The 27,101-nt window shown below is 36.9% G+C and overlaps 1 protein-coding gene across 1 annotated transcript in view; it reads right to left on the bottom strand.

Annotated features, from left to right (window-relative positions):
• Positions 1–27,101, bottom strand: part of LOC127836681 (uncharacterized) — a 67,536-nt gene that overhangs the window by 32,001 nt on the left and 8,434 nt on the right. Inside the window, exons 2-8 of the mRNA XM_052363374.1 lie at positions 14,907–15,214; positions 10,886–11,068; positions 10,585–10,691; positions 10,365–10,438; positions 6,571–6,732; positions 5,880–6,085; positions 5,460–5,560 (exon numbers count right to left, since the gene is read on the bottom strand). Coding sequence (XP_052219334.1) covers positions 5,460–5,560; positions 5,880–6,085; positions 6,571–6,732; positions 10,365–10,438; positions 10,585–10,691; positions 10,886–11,068; positions 14,907–15,171 — 1,098 coding nt within the window. The 5' untranslated portion in view covers positions 15,172–15,214. The remainder of the gene's footprint in view (positions 1–5,459; positions 5,561–5,879; positions 6,086–6,570; positions 6,733–10,364; positions 10,439–10,584; positions 10,692–10,885; positions 11,069–14,906; positions 15,215–27,101) is intronic.

Raw genomic sequence — 27,101 nt, forward strand, 5'->3', positions numbered from 1 at the left:
AAATTACTGCTATCCCTGCTGCTAACGCTAAATGTACATGTGCTTCTATTTCTCATTGTTTTGAAAGGCACTTAAGTTGAAGAAACATGTTGTCTGTTTTCAATAATGACAGAACACAACAGCCGATGATTGCAGAGCACCATGGTCAATCATGCAGTACGATGTGTGTGGAGCCCACTGTAGCTTTAGAACCCCAGGTGGTAGGAGGAGTCGCAACTCCAAACCAAAAAACAAAAATGTATGTGCAGTGCGTTATAACAAATTCTTTTTATTTCATCTATTTGTTAACAACAGTGTGTATTCAGCAAAGCATCTTAAAACATATAAATAATGTGGCTATTAGTATAAATACGATACATTCAGCAATGTTAAACTGAAACAAGATAATCAGTTAATTTGGAATACATTTCAACAGTATAATACATATTATTAATATCCACACAATTCCTGTATTAACAAGATGCGTTTGTGAAACACAATGTCCCCCTATATGACGTTTGACCTTGAAGGATGACCTTGACCCTTCACCACTCAAAATGTGCAGCTCCATGAGATACACATGCATGCCAAATATCAAGTTGCTATATTCAATATAGCAAAAGTTATTGCAAAATGTTAAAGTTGGCGCAAACAGACCAACCAACCAACCAACAGACCAACCAACAGACAGGGCAAAAACAATATGTCCCCCACTACTATAGTGGGGGACATAAAAATGTAATTTTTGCCAATCAACATAAGGTGTGTTTTATGCCCCCCTTCGAAGAAGAGGGGGTATATTGTTTTGCACATGTTCCGTCGGTCCGTCCGTCCACCAAGTGGTTTCCGGATGATAACTTAAGAACGCTTACGCCAAGGATCATGAAACTTCATAGGTACATTGATGATGACCGGCAGATGACCACTATCGATTTTCAGGTCACTAGGTCAAAGTTCAAGGTCACAGTGACTTAAAGCAGTAAAGGGTTTCCGAATGATAACTGAAGAACGCTTAAGCCTGGGATCAGGAAAGTTCATAGAGACATTGGTCATGACTGACAGATGACCCCTATTGATTTTCAGGACTCTAGGTCAAAGTTCAAGGTCACAGTGACATGAAGCCACTACACTTGACAGCCAATTAGGGGGGCATGCGTGTCTTACTAACAGCCCTTGTTTTATTCCAATTATTATAACAATCGTGTTACAAGTTAATTCAATGTAAGTTAATTTAAATGATTACAGGAGTCCAGGCATGAAAAACAAAAGGCAGAAGACAAGTGAAGATGGTAATATTTCAAGAAATAAACTATGGACTTACTAGTATGTAAATTTATTTAAATTTCGCAGTCATGTTGTTTTTCTATTGGTATTGTAACGACTAGCCCAATTAACAACGGGCGAGTCGTTATGAGGCGAGTCGTTAATGGGGCGAGTCGTTACCTATTCCTACCTTTGTTAAAGTCCATTTTGCCTGAATTTCTTTCTATTACTAAAAATAAACCTTTTTTTCAGATGACCATGAAGAAGTCTTGCAAATTTTGAGACAGCAAAATGTATCACTCGATGCAATTTTATTAGAGCAACGAAGAACCAGAGAACTTCTTGCAAAACTGTTTTCATTTCGGCTGAATGAACAATAAATAATCATTATTTAAAGCCACACCCCTTGAAATGAAATACATGGCATAGTAAGTTTAAGGATACATATGAGAAACATATTTGATCTATGCCAATAAGAATATATCTGGTGGTTACAAGGTAGACATCTGTCTCTTTTGCGCTTTAAAACTTAAAATAATTGCGTTTGTTGAAACGTATGTATATGTATAGAAATCCTACTTTTGGTTTTTAAATTTAAAAAAATAAATAAATAACTTGCAAACAAGGCTAGAGATTTTATGACAATTTTGCACATTTTGAAATTACATCTTGATGTATTTATTAACATGTACTTCATTTCAAGGTGTGTGGCTTTAAACATTTATTCATGATGTTTGTTTTGATACAATTCAAAGTTTTGTTTGGAAAAAATCACTTTGTGACGTACAATAAATGGAAAATGTTATAAATCAAATGACAATTTTAGCAGTAAATTGCTATCAATGAAATGCACTAAATATGGTTTGAAATTGATACGGTTATTACAATTCTCTGCACTTTTTAACAACTATCAAGAAATATTGTTAGAACTACTTCTTATATTTTAACACTAAATATCACCTAGTAATAAAAGAATACTCTAGTAGTGAAATGAACAAAACAATACATTAAACAGTTTAGTATGCTATTGAGAATTAATTCATTATTGATTGAGTGATTTCGCTGAAAAAGGTATTCTGTATTAAACACATAGAATCGCTTTTCAGTGAAAGCTCTCAATCAGTAAGGCCCGCACACGCTAAGCATTCTGGTCAGGGTTTTTCATTGGCAGTTGTGCATTGTCATCGTTGTCTCCTGCCTACCAATGTCATCAATGACAAGGAAACCATCACTCACACACAGATTGTGCAGTTTGGCACATACAGTCACCACCAGAGCTGTCTTCTGAGGCGAAAATTGTAGAAAGCCTGCAGTTTTGTGAAGACACCTACAACAAATATACCATACTATAAATCAATTGGAAGAAAACACGTTAATATACTAGTATGTGATTATACGCAGAACATATTTTAAAACTAATTATTACTGCAAAACATACATATTTTCCATGTCGAAAAAGCAATTTTGATTTTAAATATGTTCAACTATTGTACCTGCCAAATAATCTTACAAACTGAACTTCTTGAGACACTTTGAGTCATGCCACCTTCACTGTAGAACTCGGATTTGGCTAGAAATTGAAGTGTTATCAGCAACTGCAAAATTGTAACATATAGTAATATACTTTGACAAAAAAAAAGAGTTCAGGAATTTTGTTAGTAAGCGAGCCTGTCATGAGCTTACTAAGGAATTTCCCCGATGAGTTTAACAAACAATGGTATGAAATGGCAACAAGTGTCAGATCTTTTTATCACATGATTCAAATGAACAAATTAAATTAACTCGAAGACAAAATGACATTGCTCGACAATACAATTACATGTATGATTATTACGGATAGAGTAGGATTTTATACTTTATATATTTAAAAACATATCTAAACCATACCAATTCAATTGCTGTACACAGAATCAAACCATACTGCATTAATTCCATTGCATTGTGAAATCGTCTTCATTGGATGCCACAACAAGCTACATTATTAACATGCCATTATCTGATAAAATAACCTTACTGCATTTTGTAAAATTGATCAAAGAGATCAATTTATTTTCATTAAGGTGTTATACCAAACACTGGCATATTCCATAGGTAACTTGTCAAAGAATGTTTTCCAAACAGATGCGGATGATATTCACTATTCGGATACAGATTTCGGATGAAAATCCTTTTCACAGTAATAGCTCCTTATATCCAGTTAATATTGTGTTCTACAAACTCAGCAACACTCGAAAAATAACCATAGGTTTTACAAAATAAAAGAAAACTTGTGTATTTTAATAGCGTTATCAGTTCCAAGAAGAGCAAACGCATCATTTAATTTTCATAAAAAGTTGACAATGTCAAGGACGCCGCAAGCGCTATTGACACGTACTTTTTCTGAATGCATAGGCAAACTGTCACTCTAACAAGTTGTCATTTCGAATGATACAACAAAATCAAAGTATGTTAATCTATATTACCTTCGTCATTGACGACAATGGGTGACTTCTGCTACAATGCGGCGAGATGTCGTCCTTAATTAATTCATGCACTGTGCAGATTTGTGTTTTTGATAGTCTATACTTTCGCTGTATTTCTTGCTCTGTCAGAACATCTAGAAAGTTTGGTCGGTCTCTAAAAATCCTTGGATTTCTTCTTCGAGCGTTCCCTCTCGGAAATAACGCGGCCATATTTACGAAACTACTGAATGCTTACGCATGCTTTTTTTGTTCGTAAAGTTGCGTTAAAACTTACGTAAAACTTACGTACGCATTTTTTAGTAAAACGCATTTGCGCAAAAATTTCAAACGTACGCAAGGAATTACGAAAATCGTAGACATACGCTAGCGTAACTCTGTTAGTAAAACGGTCCCCAGAACAAATACATTCTCTAACGCATGGTTACATTCGTTAGATTTTAAACACTTTTAAGAATGATTTAAAATTATTGTTAAGGTTATTAGATCTATTTATGGTAAATGTCACGTTGAAATAAACAGCTGCGCCATGAGCGCATGATACGCCCGTCGTTCGCCAATGAAGTAGTAAGGTAATAAATAACCCTTTGAATCATTTTTTTACTTCAGTTTATTTGTATTTGAATACATGGTTTATTTTATAAGTACATGAGCATGGAGCGCCGTCTCCTTGACATTCATACCATATCTTTTTTTGAGTATATGTATGCATTTCTTTAGAGGATATGGAGTTGAAGTAAACCTGTTATAGATATTTTGACCAATAATAAAAGAGAAATGTAGATGGGTAAGTGGTAGTGTACAATCGGAATAGAAAAAAGCTCACCTTGTTCAATTTTTCAGGGATACTAAAAAAAAAAAAAAAAAAATCCATTGAAGGATATTTGAGGTACAGTAGGACATTCAATGAAATCACGAAATTTTGACGAACAAAGTCCCATAACTCTGGAACGACAATTCAGAATTCCGTCAAAAACGAAAGGGGATCAGGGTTTATCAATATTAAGATTGTGTTGAAATTTGAAAAAAAATCCATCGAAGGATATTTGAGCTACAGTAGGACATTCAATGAAATCACGAAATTTTGACGAACAAAGTCCCATAACTCTGGAACGACAATTCAGAATTCCGTCAAAAACGAAAGGGGATCAGGGTTTATCAATATTAAGATTGTGTTGAAATTTGAAAAAAATCCATCGAAGGATATTTGAGCTACAGTAGGACATTCAATGAAATCACGAAATTTTGACGAACAAAGTCCCATAACTCTGGAACGACAATTCAGAATTCCGTCAAAAACGAAAGGGGATCAGGGTTTATCAATATTAAGATTGTGTTAAAATTTGAAGAAAATCTGTCAAAGGATATTTGACGTAGCGTACGACATTAACAGACGGACGGACGGACGGACGGACGGACAGACGGACGCGGGGTATACCATAATACGTCCCGTCATAGACGGGCGTATAAAAAATGGGATAAATATAATACTAGGTTAGCGTTGAATACAGAAAAGTTTATGTTTCTCGGCTCGAACACCGAAAGCGCTCGCCAAGGCTCGCGCTCCCGGCGTTCTAAGCCTCGCAACATAAACTTCTCTTTATTCAGCGCTAACCTAGTATTCTCTCTATATATATTTATCATATTGTGCGCAACCAAATGAAATTTAAATATTTTACGAAAAGAAAATTGAGTTCATGTTAACATACCTACAAGCTTTTTCAAACCATACGAGTTAAAATACAAATACATATTCACCTGTATCACATCTTCAAAATTCACCATGTCCAACCGTCCCAGTGGTGTCTGAGAACGACATGTTCCCTCAGGACCTAGGCCGGTTAAAAGTTCCCGAATAACTGGAAAAAGGAATAATAACACATATATAACTAACAAAATAAAAAAGCATACTGGTCAACGTTAATATGTGTTATATTGCCTGTGAACTCGTCATGAAACAAAATAATTAAATGCGAAAGAAAATTATCAAAATTAACACATTTGACAAAAAAGCAACGAGCCAATAACACAAGACGTAAAGAAGGTGTATATTTCAATGATATCAACAATCAAACACCTTACACATGATCAGATGGAAAGTTCTTCCCCTTTATATGTAAGTGGTGCTTTTTCTTTATACATTAGGACTATAACAAACACGATTTACTGAAGTCTTACCAACACCGAAAGCATAATAATCCAGTAAAGGGCTCGTTTTGTGAACACCTGGTGGACGGTATAATTCGGTTCCTGCTAAAGGCGCTGTTGTTATATTACTTCCTGTCATTGACTCCCTTGACAAGCCAAAATCTATCAACCTAGCGTTGAATTTGTTATCAAGCACGATGTTCTTTGACTTGATGTCCAGATGTAGAATGGTTCCCCTGTTTGAAAGATAAAGAATATGAAAACAAATACTTAAACTTTGGACGCAAGGTCAGTAATATCTGAGACCTCTACTGGCAATGATATCATCTGATAAAACTAGCTAGCATCTTCGTGAGCAGGATAAAGGAAAACAATGTTAGTGCGTGTCTCTATGGATATTCTTTCCCAGTAGGCATCCCAGCCGCTTGCATACAACACATTCATACACTATTACAAAATCGAAATAGTCGGTATACTTAATTAATCCTTTCGGAACACTTTGTGAATGCATTTGGAAGAATCGGTACACTGTAGTGACTTTAACAAACACTGTTTATATACAATTCCGACAAAAACAGTAATCGGAAACAAAAAAGTGTGAACAAGAGGCGCTGTCGGCTTAAGAGATCGAATTTGGTTCAGAGATTAGTGTGTTTCAAATGTTTTTTTAATTCACGTTCTTAATTTGAGGTCAATATAAATATGACAATGGAAGACATACCGAAACGAATTACTTGTATGCATGTAGTCTATTCCACATGCTATCTGGTAGCTCACTTTCAGCCTTGTTTTCCAGTCAAGAAGAACGTTGTCTCCGTTGTCGGATCGAAGTGCATCGAACAGATCACCATTTTCAAAATACGGTGAAATCAAGTAACATACACTGTAATGTTAATGATATATTTATAGAAAATAATACAAAAAACAACCGTCACTGTTAAAATAAGAGGATGTTATGATGTTCTAAAGGAGAGGTGTGAATTAATATAAATTTAACATTAACGCACTCACACACAAGCACGCACGCTTGAACGCACTCACACACAAGCACGCACAATTACACCCACACCCGCACACACACACACGCGCGCGCGCGCACACACACATAGATGTATGCATGTACTTCAGAGTGTGCATGCGTACCTGCATGCGTTGGTGCGTATTCATTCGTGCGTGCGTGTGTGTTGTTGCAGTCATGCACAATTAAGGCCGCACAAGAGGTGAAGTAATTAAATGTAACATTGAAACATTATATCAATAATTACTTTTTAAAAATATTGTACCTCATATTTATTTGTCCGCCTTTATTTATATGACCGGGTTATGTATGTTAGGTATGTTTTAAATAAATAAACACTATATACAGTTGTCACCATCGGTTGTTATATGTGCGTGCTTAATATAATTTCGAATGACAAAACTGATCGGATTACACAAAGCTAATTTGGGAGAGAACAACTTTTAACAGTAGTTGACACTGACGATTTTTTTCTACATGGATATAGTGACAGTGCATGAACGTTCACGGACAATGACTTTACCTTTAGTTCAAAATATATTGATACAACCACTAATAATATCGAGTCAATATGTCGAATGCAATATCAGTGCGCTCGCTGAAAGGTCAAGGTGATAATTATGAATTGCAGCTTATGTGTGATAAACAAATAATAGTTATAATATATTGATATTTCGTTCAAGGTCTATCTTTACCAAGAATGAAGAGATTACGTTATATATTAAACAATTGATCATGAAATCAAGATGCAGCGCTGTGTAAAACAATAATGGCGTTCGTCTACAAGTCAATGTTAGAATTTGGTATGAGTCAAAATATTCACAACAGTAAGTTACCTTTTATAAACCTTCTTTCGAAGTGATCACTGATATTAATTGTTTACATTAACATATGTCACTCAACAATTATTTCTGTGAGAAGTATGTTTTGCGGAGACATTCGTTTTCTATGGACATATTATTAGATTTCAAAATAATGTAATCCGTAGAACGGAATAACCAATCATAGCATTCGAGTTTAAATGTGTGTTCTTCCGGAACCCGGTCAAACATGTGATAAAGGTGAAGTTCCATAAAAAACAGATTACCTGTAAGTTTGTATGTTCATTGCATCTCATTTAACTTTTGAAACTGTTCCAACTTTTCACATAAACAATACAAATACTTTTTAATAAGCATTTTGTTATATGATTTGTATTAATGCGGATAACGATGTTAAACTACATTTCAGCAACATATTTATCATTTTGTTTCGCTCAAGTAATATTAATAAAAAAAAAACGTTTAAATACATCTATGTCAATATTAAATTTGAAGTACATAACAATATTAAAAAGTCATCAACGGTCTGTTATACATTAGATATTTTGAATTTCTCTATGTTTATTTGTAAATATGTTGCGTAAGAGGTCAATTGTGTTCTCAGTTGTACGTACGAAATCGTTGTGTGTGCCATCATTCTTAACGATTTTTGGACACACGAATGTGTCGATGATTTTAATTTATCAATGACATGGTCGCCTAAATGAAGGGCAAACAGCATGTTCGTTTACAAAGTTGTGTCAATACTATCGTTTATTTTATAACATACGTATTTTAATGCAATGTATTATTACTGATAACAATTTATATAGGGTTAAACTAGAGAAATGTTGCAACACATGGGGGGAATTTATACCGATTAAGTGTGGTCATAAACACAGTCTATTAAATATTGGCACATTTTTGTATATAATATTACGCATGGTATAGATGAGTTTTATAATAAGAGGACCAAGATAGCCCAGAATCGCTTACACGAATTCTTATTCTGATACAAGAATGATCTTGGCTAAGAGACGATTTTATGTAATACAATAACGAAAACAAGTTACGAACAAGGCGAGTCAAATTTTGAACACAAAGTCAACTTTTTAATAATTTAAATCGAAGATCACTCTATGTTTTTACATACAGTATTCGAAACCGCTTGGTTTGATGGTTATATATGATAACATGTGTAATTTTGTCATTATATACAATTAAGGGAAATATGTAACTATCAGAGCAGAGCCAGTATTACCCACACACAAGATTGTAACAAACTGGATAGAGGACCGCTATACCGCTATACAATAGCAAATGTCATATACCAGACCATCATCATTATTATCATCATCATCATCATTATTTATATCACAAGTAGGTGTTGTTTTATTAGTAGTAGTAACAGTAATTGTAATGGTAGAAGTGCTCGAAGTAGTAGTAGTAGTAGTAGTAGTAGTAATAGTAGTAGTAGTAGTAATAGTAGTAGTAGTAGTAGTAGTAGTAGTAGTAGTAGTAGTAGTAGTAGTAGTAGTAGTAGTAGTAGTAGTAATAGTAGTAGTAGTAGTAGTAGTAGTAGTAGGTAGTAGTAGTAGCAGTAGTAGTAGTAGTAGTAGTGTAGTAGTAGTAGTAGAAGTAGTAGTAGTAGTAGTAGTAGTAGTAGTAATAGTAGTAGTAGTAGTAGTAGAAGTAGTAGTAGTAGTAGTAGTAGTAGTAGAAGTAGTAATAGTAGTAGTAGTAGTAGTAGTAGTAGTAGTAGTAGTAGAAATAGAAATAGCAGTAGAAGTAGAATTTGTAGTAGTATAAGTAGAAGTAGTATACTCATGTTCACCTGTAACGCAAATAAAATGGCTCAATATAAAGACTACAAAATTCATATGATGCTGTTTTATTTAATCCTCTACTAAATTGAAATGAAATCATTCATATGTGATGCTTTAACGCCTATGAACGTGTGCGCGTCATTTCTAAGTGTAAATGAAAACAATTACATATTTGTTATGTTCATTAGTAAATTTTTTTTTTATATAAGATCAATCTCTTTCCAGAAAAACAAAAAATGTTTTGAATACATTACACAAAAGAGTGAGTCTGCGCATAGACGAGAAAAAGCCTGCATTTACACATGTATTGCATCTCACAATCTATCTGAGCTTACTCTGAATCAAAATAACCCGACTTAAAACTGTTTAAACATATTCATGGCAATTGCATCATTTCGGTAAAGAAATATATTGTACGAGAACCTGAACGGACGAGTATTTGGAAATGGAAGAACACTCCATGACATTCATCAGATATTACGGTTCTCGACGAGATAAATGAATAAAACTGTCATCAAAGAAACGAGTTGACCTACATTATACCTTGCACCTAGGAGTTGATAATTGTTTAGTTGAAGTTCAAATAATAAACTACTTAAAGAATATAAAAAATATTACTTTTACGTCGTGTATTTATGTTACTTTTTGTTTTAGCGTAGTAATGCTCGTTCGAATTGTTGATGAAATCGCATAAAGATTAAAATATTCAAATATGTACATTCTTGAAGATTCTAAATTTAACAAAATCATTTAATAAATAAGAAAGGCATTATAAAAATCGTAAATGTTTCGTTAGAAGTTCTATGGAGTGTCGTTCTCATCTATCAACAAAGCTATTCCGTTTCTTTCGTTTCCGTTTGCATAATCTTACCCTATCGACAGATCATCGTGGTATGCCAACAGTGGAACGATAGCAAAGTGTCTCACGCGTGATGCCAGCTTCTCCTAAAACAGCGCTGATGTAAGTACTTTTTTTTGTTTAAATCGAACGAACGAGTACTAAGTAGCTATAGAGATGCGTATATCATGCATGGTGTTCACGTTTCTGATTAGGCAAATTACCACATATAACTCATAATACACATACTCACATTTTTAACGGACCCAAAAAGTTGCGTTTGAGATTTTGAGTTCTCATCATCACCTCCAATTGCCTTAAGGACAAGTCTGTGTTTGAATCCAGGAATAGGAACGCGAGCTTTAACAAAAAAGTAAGACTTGCAAAATGTACGAATGGAACATTAAACTAGATTATACGGTAACAGTAAACAAATACTAAACGAGATATTTCACATGATGAAGTTGTAATAGTTATTATAGTATTGTGGTTATTGTTTTTTTCAATACATATATAATAATAATATAAAGATATGTACATATATATATGCTTACAAATATATATTTTACCGAAACCACCACCCTTGTTCGTTAGGTCGGAACAATTTTTTATCCTCATGAGAAAAGATTTGCTAAGTTCAACTAATCTGCCATCTTGCAAATGTGATGCAATCTTTTCGACTTCGCTCTCATTCAAACCACCATGCATTTCAAGTTTTCCGTCCATTTCACTGATTTCTGCAATAATATATGATATCGATAATAATTATTACTACAAATATTTTGGATTAATGTTTATTTCTCTTAAACGGATTTCTTTACATTAAGCATACAATCGATTCAGTTTTCGAACCTGTTTTATTAGAACTAATGACATTATAAAATGACTTCAAGTCAACTTTAACTTGATATGTTATGCGAATTAAGATAAGCACACTCAGACTATAACGTTACTTATAAAGTTTATTTTTATATAATGCTATTATTTCAGAAAGCAGCTCACTACCCCATTTGTTAACCAAGATTCGTTTCATTCCTCTGCTTAGAGTTATTTGAATAATTACTACAAAAGTCAACTTTGTCAATAACATTTTTATTACAATTCTTAAATGTGTTACATAACGTTAACACAATTTGATATTCTATTGTTGAACCATACAATATATCAAAGGAACAATACAAAAAGATAAATGGGATTTATTGGCCAAATGGCGGAATATAATTTACACCAGACTAGCACTAGAGTAAATAACACCTCAGCTATAGACTAGCACTACAACTGAGGCATGTCGCGGAGGCGACCGGAAGTACTGCCCTAAAGGTAACCCCAACCCAGGTGCACTATTAATTTAGCTTCTCGTTTATGCAATCACCGCCACCAGATAATGCACCGTATTCTATGCTTTTTTGCAAGAGCTCCGCAACGTGCTCACATTTATTTATGCAATTCCTATTTCAACGAACACCTGACTGGTTCGGAAATATATATCATTATACACGCGCAATTGCTAAGGCCAACGCAACCGGCCAACTAAATTCTAGGTACGCAGTACCTGCGATTGTCAAGTGCAACACATAATACAATATTCGCAATGCCACAATTTCCAAAGCCAAAAAGAGCTATGCCAAGTACGCCTAAGCACGCAGTGCCATCGAGCGAGTATCAGAACACCCATACTATCCCGAAAATAATTTTGAAAGCATTCCTGCCATTCTCACACAGACTAGCACTACGTGATGGATGACGACAAAATGCAAAGTTTACCTCCCCTGGACATATGTATATTATCCTATAGTTAATTATTTATACCTTTAAATATGGCCAAATTGATTTACGCGCTTACGTTTTTTGCCAATTTGCTTGTTTTCTGTTTCTGGAGCCCTCCATTTAAATCTTGGCAAAATGTTTGCCCAGACTATAATGCTCGCCGGAAATGCCCGATGTAAATATTCAATCGAATCTTGAATGTGTTTAAAACAGACCTGAAGGTTATGCCGGACCAAATCATTAACCCCCAGATGGACCACAAGCACCTTCGGTGGCATCCGGAATAGAGCGGGGAGCTGCATGTGGTGTACGGCGTCAGCCCACCCCATACCGGAAACGCCCATCCAAACCACTCGTGTCCCGGCCGGGAGGTTAAGGTCCGGCATACGTAGCAATTCCGCCCGCTGACCGGCCCAATAGGGGATCGAATCTCCCAGAATCCAAACTTCTGAAATAATATTTATACAGCAGCAGTTACCTAATATATGAAATATACGCATTCGAGTTCCACCTGCCCATCCGCATAATTTGATCGTTTGACACCCCTGTACTTGCTAAATGTGTCGCTCTGCCTATTCTAAAACTGTGTGATTTAAAGACATTGCAATCAAAGCCAGACTGAATTAAACATTTTTTAAGCACTGCTGAAAATTGATAACGCGTGACTGGTCTATAGTTATTGTGCACAAAAAGCCGACCCGATGTTACGGGCCGAATGCCAAAGTATAGTTTGAGGTTGCAAACTGGGCATATTAATTTTAATATTATTTGTTTCACAAGGAAGTCTCAAATTAATAGGATTTCCACACTGATTAGTTTTTGACTGTCTTAAACGTATCAAAACCTGCTGATGACCGGCGGCCAGCCGCACGTCTTCAAACACAAGTGACATATTGCCATTATGTGTAAAAGCTAATTCGCTGATTCTGAATAAACCAAAAAATGCCAATGTAAAAATAGCCTTGAACAATAAAGATTCGTGATGATCATGAGCGACCATTGGAAGAATTGAACATATTTTTTCCAACATAGAGATCGTGATAGGGGCTCTTTTATCCACGACAGGCCTTTGCCTGCGACAACCCTGGAGTATTTTGCTAACAACAAATATGTCCGAAATGCAGTACCAACCATTAATCCTATGATAAAATGACAACCCAGATATGTATGTTGTTATAGAAGACGGTGAGTAATGCTTCTCGAAACAATACGTAACAAACATACTTACATGGCTACATGGAGCTGGCCATACTACAGCTAATCTATACAACTCCCTGAATTATTAAATGAACTATTCGCCGTTTTATATGCTAATTGCGTGTTTTTAGAAATGCCTGCGAGTACCAATTCGTTAGTTCTATATTGAATATATTCCAGAGATAGGCCGGCATTGGAGTTGCTGCCGTGTCCGCCAACGGGGCCAGTCTCCGAAAGCGCTCTTGCTGAAACCGTGATAATGCATCTGCAACATCGTTTTTGCTACCGGGAATATAGTCCGCTTTAAATACACAATTGTGAAAAATTCCTTGCATGGTCAAAACTCTCAATAAAGCAAGAACACGAACCGACTTGGACGACATAGTATTCAAAATGTAAACAACGGCCTTATTGTCACAATGAAAGCGAATTTTCTTTTTAGTCATAATGTTTACCGAACACGACCGTGGCTACCACTATAGGAAACAATTCCAGCAATGTTATATCTTTAGTTAGCCCTTTCCGAACCCAATCTGCATGCCACTTTTCTTGACACCAGTGGCCGTTAAACCAGATACCGAAACCTATACCACCCGAACTATCAGTAAATAACCGGATGTCGTCATTTGATAGCCAATATCGATCGTGAAAAACGGAAACCCCGTTAAAATGTTCAAAGAAATCCAGCCACATAATTAAGTCACGCCTCATGGCGTTTGTGATTCTAACGTGATGGTGTGATTGCTTTATACCGCATGTAGCGTTTATCAAACGTCTGCAAAAGGGTCTTCCAATAACAATTGCCCGACAACAAAAATTTAATGAGCCGATGAGAGACTGCATTACTTTCAACGTAACCTTTTTTGCTGTGAAGAACAACGTGAATTTTTTCGATAACCAATTTTAAGGTTTTTGGAAAATCTGGCCTTTCGTTCGCCTTCATAGCTTAGCCTAAAGCCATCTTTGAAACCTGACAAAAGTACATGTTTATCAACTGAATTATAATTCTCTAGCCATGACTCTAAAACTTCTAATTTGATTGGCGATGGAGCTAATGAAATGGCCCGGCTATTAGCGACCCAAGCCGCCTCTTCCGGGCCTATGAAACGGCATAGACCTTTTGGCACCACGTGGTTGACCGCTAAAGCGACTGACCTCTAGACCTTGAGCGTTTGGCTGGCGATATATATTTGACAGACCAGAATTGCCCCCTTTTGCCCGGAGAACATGAAGTGAATGGGTAAATGCATCTGACCAACGTTCGATTGAACTAATCTTTGCACTCCTTTGGACGGCTTTCTAACGACCCATTATTCAAAACGAAAACAGAACCCCCGTTTGTGTAGTCCGCTAGCTCAACTGGTCCCTTAAGCAATAATGCAAGATTTATGTATTCTCCACGACAAATACGCTGTTTAAGCGAAGCAGGCACGTGGATTGAAACATCATCATTAGCTTGTCTAGGCAATATAGAAATGCTCTGAAAGTTATTCATTTGAGACAGACATGAATTATCGTTTGCATTGTACATCGCCTCGTGCTCAACCACGTTGTGACCACGTGGTTGACCATCGGCTGTGCTAAAAATGTCGCAAAAATCAATGATCTCACCATTTACGGCGCTCTCGTCTGCGCGTAATCGCTTTGCAGGTGGTGCTGATGCGGGTGCCGCCTCTGGTTCTGGCCCAGGAACCGGGGTTGGTGCCTGATCTCGTACCGGAGCCGTTTCCGCCGCAGCCCTTCTACGCCCTCTGGCCATTGGTTCCACCGCCGGTGCCAGATTGACCGCCGCTCGCATCCCCCGTTCCCCTGTTCGTTCCCGTCCCGCTATGGCCTTTCTTGTCCGTCTCCGCACGCCTTTGCCTCTACCCGACATTGTAGATATATGAACGTGTATACACAAGTTGTTTCAGCGACACCTATTTCGAAAAGAATAAGAAGGCATGGTGCTCTGGTTTATATACCTATGAGTGACGTCAGAAAGTCACTGAGTGACGTCGGAAGGTCACTATTAAATCGATTGCGTCATGGATTATTATCATCTGCTAGTATCTTATAAAAGCACGAGATTTAAACCTTTCTTTACCGAAGACATGTATTCGCTACTTCAAATAAATGAAATTAATTTTTTATATAAATTAATTTTTATTTCTAGAATCGATATATGCTGGATTGAAACAACACCTTCTAGACAATGTATGGTATTCACCTTTGCAAAATACGTCTTGGAAAAGCCAACAGCCATGATAAACAACAGGTACGGCATATTACTATTTGTTTTTAACAAAACAAGTTGCTAGTTCATAAGTATTTACTATGACATCCATTAAAACAGTTTAATTATTTGAAATTTTAACTAGAAAAGACCAAAGGCCATAACAGAGCCAAAATTTGTCGCAGCTAAAATAACTTCCTAAATAATCATCTACACCTGAAAGTCAGTCAGCTACGAAAGTTTGAGCACTCTCCGCTAGGCAGTCAGGGGAGTGGACACACACTGTTGGGGCTCTATTTTCCATTTTTGAAAAATAAACAAGTCATAATTCTGCAAAGCACGACCCAGCAGATCTGCTGTTTTTACGATCAATTACACATTAAGTATGTTCAATAGTGAAGGTTTGAGCTAGACCTACCCAGTAGATATATTGAAGTTGAAAACACAAACTATGGGGCGAGTTGACCGACGTGTAATACCGTCCCTTCCGTGTGGGCAAAAACAACAGTCGATTATAAGAATAAATATTATGAATTATTACCTATAATAACTGTAAATATGTCATTTTGCTTTAAATTTAATTGAATAACAACCAAAAGTTGTTTAATGACCAAGCAATCGCAGAAAAGTCGTCAATGTCACCTTAACCTGAGATCTCCTGATGTGAATATCATAAAGGGTCGTCTTTCGTGCAAGTCCATTAACCAGCATATTATTGCGTATGATGATATTAGTTCTCTAGATATTGAGCCAAACCCAATCGATTATCAAGCCCTAGTGACCTTGCATGATCGTAGGTGAAAGCATTCTCTAGATACAATGAAAGAATAATTTTCTTGATACAAGCTTATTTCCCCTTCACCTTTGGCCTGCTGACTTCAAAATTTAAATGCGCTTTCCGTTCCTCCCATCTATATATACCAATGTGCATGTTCGAAGGTCAAACAATTTTCAAATTTAGAAACCGTAACGAATGTTCTGTTAAAAGACACAATGACGTTGAGCTTTTATCAGCAGCAATGTTTTTCCTCTTAGAAAGCCCCGGTAAAATTTCTCAAAATTGCAAAATTTCAAAAATTGCACATTCCCATTGCCGTCTAAACATCACAAAACGAAGGCAAGTTGGCTCAATATCGTTCTTAATTCGTGTTATCAGCAAGTGAACACATACAAAAGGTTGTTTGTATCCACGTGAACATGGCTTGATTGATTAAGGTTGCATAAAGCAGCGTATTCGATCAGGTCATTTCCGTTTTAATCTTTATTGATTCCGCCGGTGAAGTTTCTTAGCGTAAAATTAATGCTTTTCTGTAAATTGAATGAGCAACTTATAACAAGAATATGATAATAACTGGACAGTAATAAAAGAGAACATCTTCCTCGTGGATTTCTGCCGTTGTCAATTCATGACTTTAAGAAAGTTTAAACTGTTGATGATGACCAACCTGGGTCAGGTGTCAAACGATGCCCTAGAGGTTAATCAGTTAGGTTCTCAGCTGAGTGAACTTTTAAATTTCTCGGATGAAGAGCGCCCCAAATTAACAACTCCACATTTCATCGAAAACGGCATGTGAATGAATATTTAGATGGGTTTGAACAAGTAGGTCCAAAGAAATTAAAAATACCTACAATGCCCAGTTTTCACATGGGAACTTTTCAAATTGTAAGTTTTTTTACTGCGCTAATTTTCCTAATTGGGTGAAGATCAGATGAAACCTACTTTAATTAGAGAGCGGGCATCATGCTAAATCCTTGAAATGCACTAAGTGACCCCATTACCTATTTTTTGACCCGGCATGACCCATATTTGAACTTGTCCTAGATATCATCTAGACACAGCTTCTGACCAAAATTGGTGAAAATCGAATGAAAACTACTTTGTCAATAAGAGAGCGGCCATGATTTTTGCTTGAAATGCGCTAAGTGACCTCGTGACCTTGTCTTTGACCCGGCATGACCCATATTTAAAATTGATCTAGATATCATTTAGACACAACTTCTGACCGAATTTTGCGAAAATCCGATGAAAACTACTTCAATTAGAGAGCGGACACCATGTTAAATGCTTGAAATGCACTAAGTGACCTAGTGATATAGTATTTGACCCGGCATGACCGATATTTGAACTTGAACTAGATATCATCTAGACACAACTTTTGACCAAATTTGGTGAAGATCGGATGAAACCTACTTCAATTAGAGAGCGGGCATCATGCTAAATCCTTGAAATGCACTTAGTGACCCCATTACCTATTTTTTGACCCGGCATGACCCATATTTGAACTTGTCCTAGATATCATCTAGACACAACTTCTGACCAAAATTGGTGAAAATCGAATGAAAACAACTTCAATTAGAGAGCGGACACCATGCTTTTTGCTTGAAATGCACTAAGTGACCTCGTAACCTAGTCTTTAACCCGGCATGGCCCATATTTAAAATTTATCTAGATATCATTTAGACTCAACTTCTGACCAAATTTGGTGAAGATCCGATGAAAACTACTTCAATTAGAGATCGGACACCATGCTTTTTGCTTGAAATGCACTAAGTGACTTCGTGACCTAGTCTTTGACCCGGCAGGACCCATATTTAAAATTCATCTAGATATCATTAAGACTCAACTTCTGACCAACTTTGGTGAAGATCGGATGAAAACTTCTTCAATTAGAGAGTGGACACCATGTTTTTTGCTTGAAATGCACTAAGTGACCTAGTGAAATAGTCTTTGACCCGGCATATTTGAACTTGACCAAGATATCCTCAAGACACAACTTTTGACCAAATTTGGTAAGGATCGGATGAAACCTACTTCACTGACTAATGGGATTGTTTACCCTCGGGACTCCGGTTATAAACCATTGCCCGAGCACACTGCTTAACATAGACCTCTGCGTAAAAAAGCCGAAAACGGCCATAAAATGGACAGCCCGATTTTACTGGGCTGTACCATTGATATAAATAGTAAACTTTGCAGTGTTGGTGCGGTGCCTTAATAAAAATCTATTGGTTTAAAAATATCTAACCTTTATAAGAAGCGTTAAAAAGACGCAGAACTTTACAATGCCTAACGCTGTTAAAAAGCGGCGTTTTTATTGGTTAATGCATTTATAAAACGATGGCGCTGATTGGCCGAAATTTCTTATTAAGGATTGCAAGTAGGTCAATCCGTTTTATAAATAGATTTTCCCACGGCTGACGTTGTACTTTAAGAAAAAGTAAACAATAATAGTTTATATGCAAACAAGGGACAAAATTGTCACAAAACCAGGTTTTCATTGTGAAAAAAAATCTGATAAAGGGAGACAACTCAAACTGAACTTTTGAAATGAACAAAGAAAATTAACCCCCTTTGTAAGTTTGTTTTAAAATAAATATATTTTTAGTCATGGCGACCTTGACATTGGAGATATGCACATGAATTTATTTTTTTTGACCTTTGACAATGAAAGATGACCTTGACCTTTCACCACTAAAAATGTGCAGCTTCATAAGATACACATGCATGGCAAATATCAAGTTGCTATCTTCAATATTGCAAAAGTTATGAGCAACGTTTAAGTTTTCGGACGGACACACGGACGGACGGTCAAAATTTGTGTGCGTATGGAAAGGCGTTGTCCATATACACATGCATACCAAATATGAAGGTTATATCTCAAGGGACATAGAAGTTAAGAGCATTTTTCGAAACCTAAACGCAGATTTTGAAACCTAAACGCAGACCCCTACTTCAAGGTCAAGGTCACAGGGGTCAAAATTGTTGTGCGTATGGAAAGGCCTTGTCCATATACACATGCATACCAAATATGAAGGTTATATCTCAAGGGACATTTATGGCCATTTTTGACCTTTGAACTCAAAGTGTGACCTTGACCTTGGAGATAATGACGTAATTATTTCACGCGACACACCGTCCAATGATGGTGAACAAATGTGCCAAATGATTTTAAAATCTGACAATGAACGACATAGTTATGGCTCGAACAAGCTCATTTATGGCCATTTTTGACCTTTGAACTCAAAGTGTGACCTTGACCTTGGAGATATCGACGTAATTATTTCGCGCGACACACCGTCCAATGATGGTGAACAAATGTGCCAAATGATTTTAAAATCTGACAATGAACGACATAGTTATGGCCCGGACAAGCTTGTTCCGCCAGCCAGCCAGCCAGCCCGCCAGCCAGCCAGCCCGCCCGCATTCGCCAATCTAATAACCAGTTTTTTCCTTCGGAAAACCTGGTTAAAAATATAAATGAAAGAAAAAGATGATAAATACAAAAGAACTTGGACTTGTTTTATAGTTATAAATTACTATGTTTATGTTATGTTACTGTGCTTATTATTAATTATTATCAATAATATGATGTTGTTATTGTATGTTATTGTTTGTTTTGTTTTTTAAGGAGGAGAGAGAGAAAGAATAGCCCAATTTTTATAAGTAAAGATGGTGAAAACACACATACACTGTACTGTTGTATGTGGCATCATCATTACCAGACCCACTGTTCAGTATATACTGCAATGGGTTTGTTGGAGTCTTTAGACTTTGTGATCTGAGTTTTAAATGTTAGAGTCCAAATAGGACTATTTTAATATAAGTTTTATAGAAAAAGGGATACACAGATGTGTAATATGTTTGAGTAACACAATAATAATACTTGAGAGTATTCCAGATCACAAAGTGGTTGAACATTGCCACAATATGTTTACATAAATAGTCAAGTACCATTTTTATGTGTATATTTGAAGTTGAAACTAAATGCCACACAACAAGATCTAATCATTGGAGAGATATATTTATATCTATGAACATTAATTAAGAGGGATGCCAGAGCCTGATTTAACAACTCTCAAATGTAAAGTGAAGTTGCATGTGTACATGCAATTATATGAAAAGGAAAGGAAAAAAGACAATATATGATAACACATAGGGAGTATAACTCTCAATTATATATTAATGTTGCAATTGAGTATTGAGTTGTTAAAAAAGTAATGAGTACAAGTTTATGTATGTGGCTCAATGTTGAACACTTGCAGACAGGGAATATAGCCGTAATGCTCCAACATAAGACCCTGTCTGTATGGAACTTAAGGAGGATTGGGCTATGGAGAAGAGAGGTCCCCCCAGAGTGGCATTAAAACAATATTTAAAAGTGGGTTTAGTAAAAAAACCTTATATGTTAAGGGCAATAACTTACGTGTCTCCAAACAGTCACCTTCATAGGGCCACATAAAAATTAGGGTTAAGACAATGTGCTTTACAGTTAAAAATGAGACAAAAACAGCTAAATTTGTACAAAAGGTACATTATTTACAATATGTACATGTACAGAACTATATGCATTTATATATTTAAAATACATGTTGCCACCCTGGAGGGTTGAAAGAAGGAGAGATTTATGGAAGTGTAGGCCGATGTGGGTGGGGGAAAAGAAGAGCCAGCAGAGTTTGTGTCACTCAGTTGTACTAAGGGAGGTAATTGTGGTGATGGAGTCTACAATGGTTGTTTCCCCTGGACCAGAGGGAGTGCACGGTAAATGAAAAATAGTTTGTATACTATTGAAGAAAAATTGATAATGGTAAGATGTAAAATGATAAAAAGACCAAATATTACCTAGATGCATTAAAACAAACCCAAAAAGCTCTAATCTAACCAATATTATTAATATATTGGTGAAAACAATGGAGGAAATAATACTAAAGTACCTTATATGGTATGCAAATTACAATTAAACAGAAAAACCGAGGCAATTTGCTATATAAAATAGCAATTTAATATAAAAATAAGGTTATTTGCTATATAAGTAGCAATTTTAACATGAATTAATGCAATACAAATTAAAACGGTTGCTATGGTGTAGGAATAGCAACATTGAGATAAAAGTTAAGGCAATTTGCTATATATAATAGCAGTTTTTCACAAAAATAAGGAAATTGCTACACAAAATAGCAGTTATAACAATATTTAGTGTACTCCAAGGAACGAAATTAGCAGTTTCAATAAAGTCGACAATACTTTGTCCTGGATAGGGCTAAATAGGTGTTTATGATGGTATAAGGCCCTGTACCGTGCACTCCAGTCCGACATGGTTCTTCGAGTTTGAAGGGGAAAGGGTGGGGTGTCAAAGAGGAAGGGAGGGGGTGCAATGCAGCCAACAATCCCAGGTTACTGGACAGCCTCGTCCTTTCTTGTAGTAAGAAATGCCATAAAATATGATTATATTAAAAAACTGAAAAATGTAAATGGTGGAATAACGTCATACTCTCATAAAAAATGTATTAAAATAAAGAAGACCAGGTCAATGCCATTGGCCTGATTTAAAAAGGGCGGGGTAGAACATTAAACCCATTAAAAGCTAAAGTAAAGGTTGTGTAAAAGCGACACAAATCCAACACAATTATTAGATTACATCAGGTTTGTGCAGAGATTACACATTTTAAAGAAAACAGTCACAAGACTGTATAATTAGGTGGGTGTTGGCTGCTCTCCCTCCCCCAATGACCTAGATTTTGTCTGTTATTTGACAATCTAGTATTTGGCGAGGGCAGAGAAGACCGGGCCCCTAGCTGCTCCCTTGGGGTCTAGCACGTTGGAAATGTTAAAAACTAGTCCATGGGAGTGCAATGCAGCTTCAAGGTGGTCCCTCTGCGCCTTATGGTTAGGACAGTGCAGCAGCATGTGGGGCGCAGTGAGAGGTTCCTGGCACCTAGGACATGCAGGGTCTATACCGAGGACATACTTTCCTGCGCCACCGGGTAATAGGGTGGTTCCCATCCTCAGGCGCGTGATGGCTCTGTCAAGCACAATGCTTGCTGAGTAAATTTTGTCAGGCGGCCTGAGGGTTTTCGCAGGTCTGGTAAAAGTATGTCGACGGGAAGACAAATTGTCGGTCCGGAGATTCCACTCGCCCAAAACAAATTTCTTTGTCAGGGAGTAGATCTCAGAAGGTGCCAGGGGTTCCCCAACATCTACGGCCCCCCTCAAGAGGCCCTCTTTGGCCTCCCTGTCGGCCTGCTCATTCCCACTGATGTTGACATGTGCTGGACACCATACTAATGTGACCTTAAAAGATTTATCTAGGCACTGTTGATGAAGTTCCAAAATGCTAGCTAAAATATCAGGCCTAGATCTGCTATTTCTGTTTTTTATGGACTCAAGAGATGACATTGAGTCTGATAAAATAGCAGTTTTAGTAGGTTTATTGACCAATATCCAGCACCGAGAGAATTTAATTGCCAAAAGTTCTGCAGTAAAAATAGAGAGATTGTTGCTGAGCCTGTGCGTTTTACTAATGTTTTTTGAAGGAATTACAAAAGAGTTGGCTACCAAACCAGAGTTAGGGCATTTGGAGCCGTCAGTGTAGATTTTTAGATGCTCAGCATACATATTATCTATAAGAGAGAGAGCTTATGACTTGATGAGTTGTGGCAAGTCAGTTTTCGTTATTTTATTAGAGACTGATAGGTCAACATCAATGGGTCCAAGCGTCCAGGGGGGGCCTTGGAGGGCCTCAGGTCTGCTACATGTACCTTGTCGAGACCGGCATCCTCAACCAGGGTCCTAATACTCGCACCAAAAGGTAGGGCGACATGCTTACGCTTAAGTATTTTCCCCTTGATGAAGGTGCCAGTCCCGACAAGTTTGTTAACGGGGTTTGAACCATGCCGAGACTTAGCCCTGGCCCAGAAATTGAGGGACTGTTGTTTTCTACGCAAGTCAAGAGGCAACACACCGGCCTCCTCCTCTAGCAGTGCACCCGGTGTAAAGTTTAGGGCTCTCAGAGCTATCCTTAGGGCCTTGTGTTGAATGGCATCAACCATTTTTAGGGCATTTGGTTTTGCACATGCATAGATTTGGGCTCCATAATCTAGCTTTGGACATATAAGGGACTTGTAGAGTGTTAAGAGGCTATTTTTATCTGATCCGAAACCTGTGCCTCTTAACATTCTCATTAAATTTAGGTCCCTTTCGCACCTTTCTGCCAAATATTTGAAAAGGTGAGTAAAGGTTAACTGTTAAGTTTATCTAGGTACATACCTAGAAATTTCACCACTTTTTCAAAGATAATTTTGGTGCCGCCTAAATTTAAGTCCAAAGAGTGCTGAAATTGTTCGCCAAATAGTACTCCTACTGTTTTGGTTGGAGAAATTTTGAATCCCCATTCAATTGCCCATTTCTATATGGAGTCTAAGCCTGCTTGAGCCCTCTTTTGCAGGCGTAACATGTTAGACCCCTTTAACCAAGTGCCTGAGTCATCGGAAAACTGGGAGATAACCATTCCTGAGTCTTTTACGGCATCAGGTAGACCGTTTACGATGAGGGAGAACAGAGTTGGGGATATTACGGACCCCTGAGGGGTTCCGCGGTCAGTTATGGCTACCTCTGATAACTCCCCATCGACCCTGACCTGGATTTTACGGCCCTCTAGGAAAGCTCTGAGGTAGTGGAAGCAGTATCCAGTGATTCCATAGTCAGCTAGCTTTTTTAATATGCCAAAGGTCCATGTTAAATCAAAGGCGGCCTGAAGGTCCAAAAAAATTGCTAATACTGATTGCCCTTGATTTTTTGCAGAAAGAATATCATGTTGTAATCTAGCTAGCTGGTCAAGAGTAGATCGCCCCCAGTGATTTTTTTTGCTCAAATTTACAGCCGATTTTCGGCTGCTTCCCAATCACAAAAATACACGTTTTTTCCCAAAAATATGACCAAAATTTCCCAAAAAAAGCCCAACTTCCAAAAAAAAAATTTTTTTTTTTTTTTTTTTTTTTTTTTTAGAAAGAAGTCTCATATAACTTAATTATGATTTCTTAAATCTAGGTCTCAACTTTATTTTTCTTTATTTTTTAAACATCTTAAAAAATATATAACTTGAATTTAGTCATTTTTGTCCATAAATCATTCCCAAACTTGCCACTTTTATTGATTAAAAAAAATCCTAATTTGACCAGACTCCTTTTCTAGGAAACTCCCTGAACATGCATTAAAAAACAAAATCACTTCTGTTACTTATAATCCTATTTATAATGCTTAATTTTTCCCAATTTCATGGTTTATCGCGCTATTATTTTCCCAATTTCACGGTTTATCGCGCTAATTTTCCCAATTCAAATGGCACAGGCTGTAACAAACTAAAGCAAAAAAAATCACTGGCCCCTTCCTAAAGCCAGACTGGAAGGGGTTTAGTATATTATTAGATTCCAATAAGTGTTCTAATCTATTTTTGACCATTATTTCTAATAATTTACCTGCATGTGATGTTAAACTTATTGGACGATATGAGTTTGGATCATTTTTGTCTTTACCGGGTTAAGGAATTGGAATCACTGTGGCCTGCTTCCACTCGGGTGGTATCCTGCCTGTCCTATACACCTGATTGAAAAGGTTACAGGGTTTTCATTAGGATTCTTTGTAGCAGGCTTTTGAGTTATTTGAGGAGGCCAACCTGCTAGGGGGGAGTCCTGGGGCATGCCCCCCCCTGAAATTTTTTAAAATAAAGGTGCCAAATCGTGGCTTCTGAGCGATTTTGGGCACATATTTTACATGATTTTTTTCAGTTAAAATAGAGGATATTAATGTGAATTGTTAAGTCCTCAGGTTATATCAACTGTCAGTGGTGTCAATTGTCCCAAATTTGAAATCCTGAAAATAAAATCTGGGTGCAGATAGGGCCCATGGCGGGTTCAGGACACACCCTGGACAGGGGTCCAGGGGGCCAGAGGCCCCCGGAAGCACCTGCAATTTAGCTTATTTGAAACAAAGAAATCGCTTCTCCTGAGCTTTAATCACCTGTATTTTTAAGAGATTCAAAACAAAAAAAATATTCTGGCTAGCAAATATCACAATCTATTTCTTTAAATTTTCATGTAGATGCATGGGTCTGAGGTGGAATGTCCCCGTCGGAGGGCAAAGGGCCCGGGCCCTAGCTGAATGTATAATTTCTGTGCAGTACATAACATGTATTCTTTACAGTATTAATGAAAATCTGAATTAAACAAACACTGGAAATTTTAACATTTTAATAAGTTGTAACTTCCAATAATGACAATGACATTTCAAAATATATAACTTAACCAATTTAAATGACTAGTCCACAAGTAGTTATTGCAAATAAGAAGAAACAGTACAAACTGTAAGCATCTTTATCACCTGTCAAACAATAACATTCAATATAATTAACCTCTACTTAACACGATCCCATTTTACCAAGAGTATGTGACTAGCAATTCAAATAATATTACCAAAGGAGTAAGTTACCTTAAGAAAAATAAAGTCTGATAAACATCACAATAATTAAAACAATAATACTGAAGCATCTTATGAGCAAATACCTGAACATTTTTAAGTAATACTGTGTTAAGAGTACACAATGACTGTCTTTTTCTGAAATAATTGATTATTCAGTTTATAAAGATTGTGTGCCTGTTGACATGAGAATAATTGTTTTTATTTGATTAACTTAGGCATTTTTTTGGAAAAAAATCGGGCATAGGTTGCCCCAGCTGATGCAATCTTAGGATTTAAATATTTTGCTGAGGAAGCTTCTTTGGGTCATTTTTTTCAAATACAAATTTTGACATAGCTAAACATTGCAGTGCAAATTCAATATATTTAGCATTTAAGGCAACCAAGTCCGACCTTAATCATGAAAAAATCAGGAGAGTTTGGGGCTCGAGAGTTTCATTTATCCTTATGAAAGACTCACCCTCGTGTAAAATGTGGTAACAAATAAATCCACTTACCGCTCTTGATCGCGGTGGTGTAGTGGATGAGGTGTCCGCCTAGCGATCGGGAGTTCGTGGGTTCGCTACCCACTAGGGGAGCATTTTCATTATCTCCTCCATAGACACCTAGTACTGGTTCTTCCCAGGAAACGGACTCGATAATGTCCCTCTGCCTATAATGCTCTAAAGGGCGCTTGGATAAGATAACTTCAACAGCGAACTATCGTTCTTACTGGAAACACAAACGAAAAAGTCGTTTATTTTTCTTTTTTTTGACATATCCAATTGTTGACTTTGTCACAGTTTGTGACCTTGAATCAAAGTCGTACAGTCTCGTTATCCGCTCCGCGATTGGACAATTATATCGATACGACCAATGAGAAAGCAGTTAACATATATCGGTTAAGGTTGTTTACTTCGGTTTCAGACAGTTAGTATATTAACGAATACTAAATATCTCGTCATCGTCGTGAAAATTTGCCGATGTTTTTTATTATTATTTTCTTTCCGAATTTGAGCCGGCCTGAATAACATTTGAGGCGGTCAAATCGGCCGCCGGCCGCCTCCTAATGAAAACCCTGAGGTTAAGCCAGATTTTCAGAGTTATGGTTGGCATATTTTTAAACATTAAATATGCTATTTTGTCAGGCCCCGTGGCGGTGTTGCTCCTGCTGTTAATGGCACTTAATAATTCTGTAATAGTGAATGGTAAATTAAGAGGCGTGCTGTTATCCCCAGGCTCGTTTAAAATATTTCGGTGCTCAGTCTCAAACCGCTTTTGATAATTCAAAGTTTCAACGGGAAGGTTTGAGTCACTGGAGACAGATTGGAAATGTCGTACCAAAAATTGAGCCTTTTCCCTT

This window comes from Dreissena polymorpha, chromosome 6, assembly GCF_020536995.1.
Source record: "Dreissena polymorpha isolate Duluth1 chromosome 6, UMN_Dpol_1.0, whole genome shotgun sequence".
Lineage (NCBI taxonomy): Eukaryota > Metazoa > Mollusca > Bivalvia > Myida > Dreissenidae > Dreissena > Dreissena polymorpha.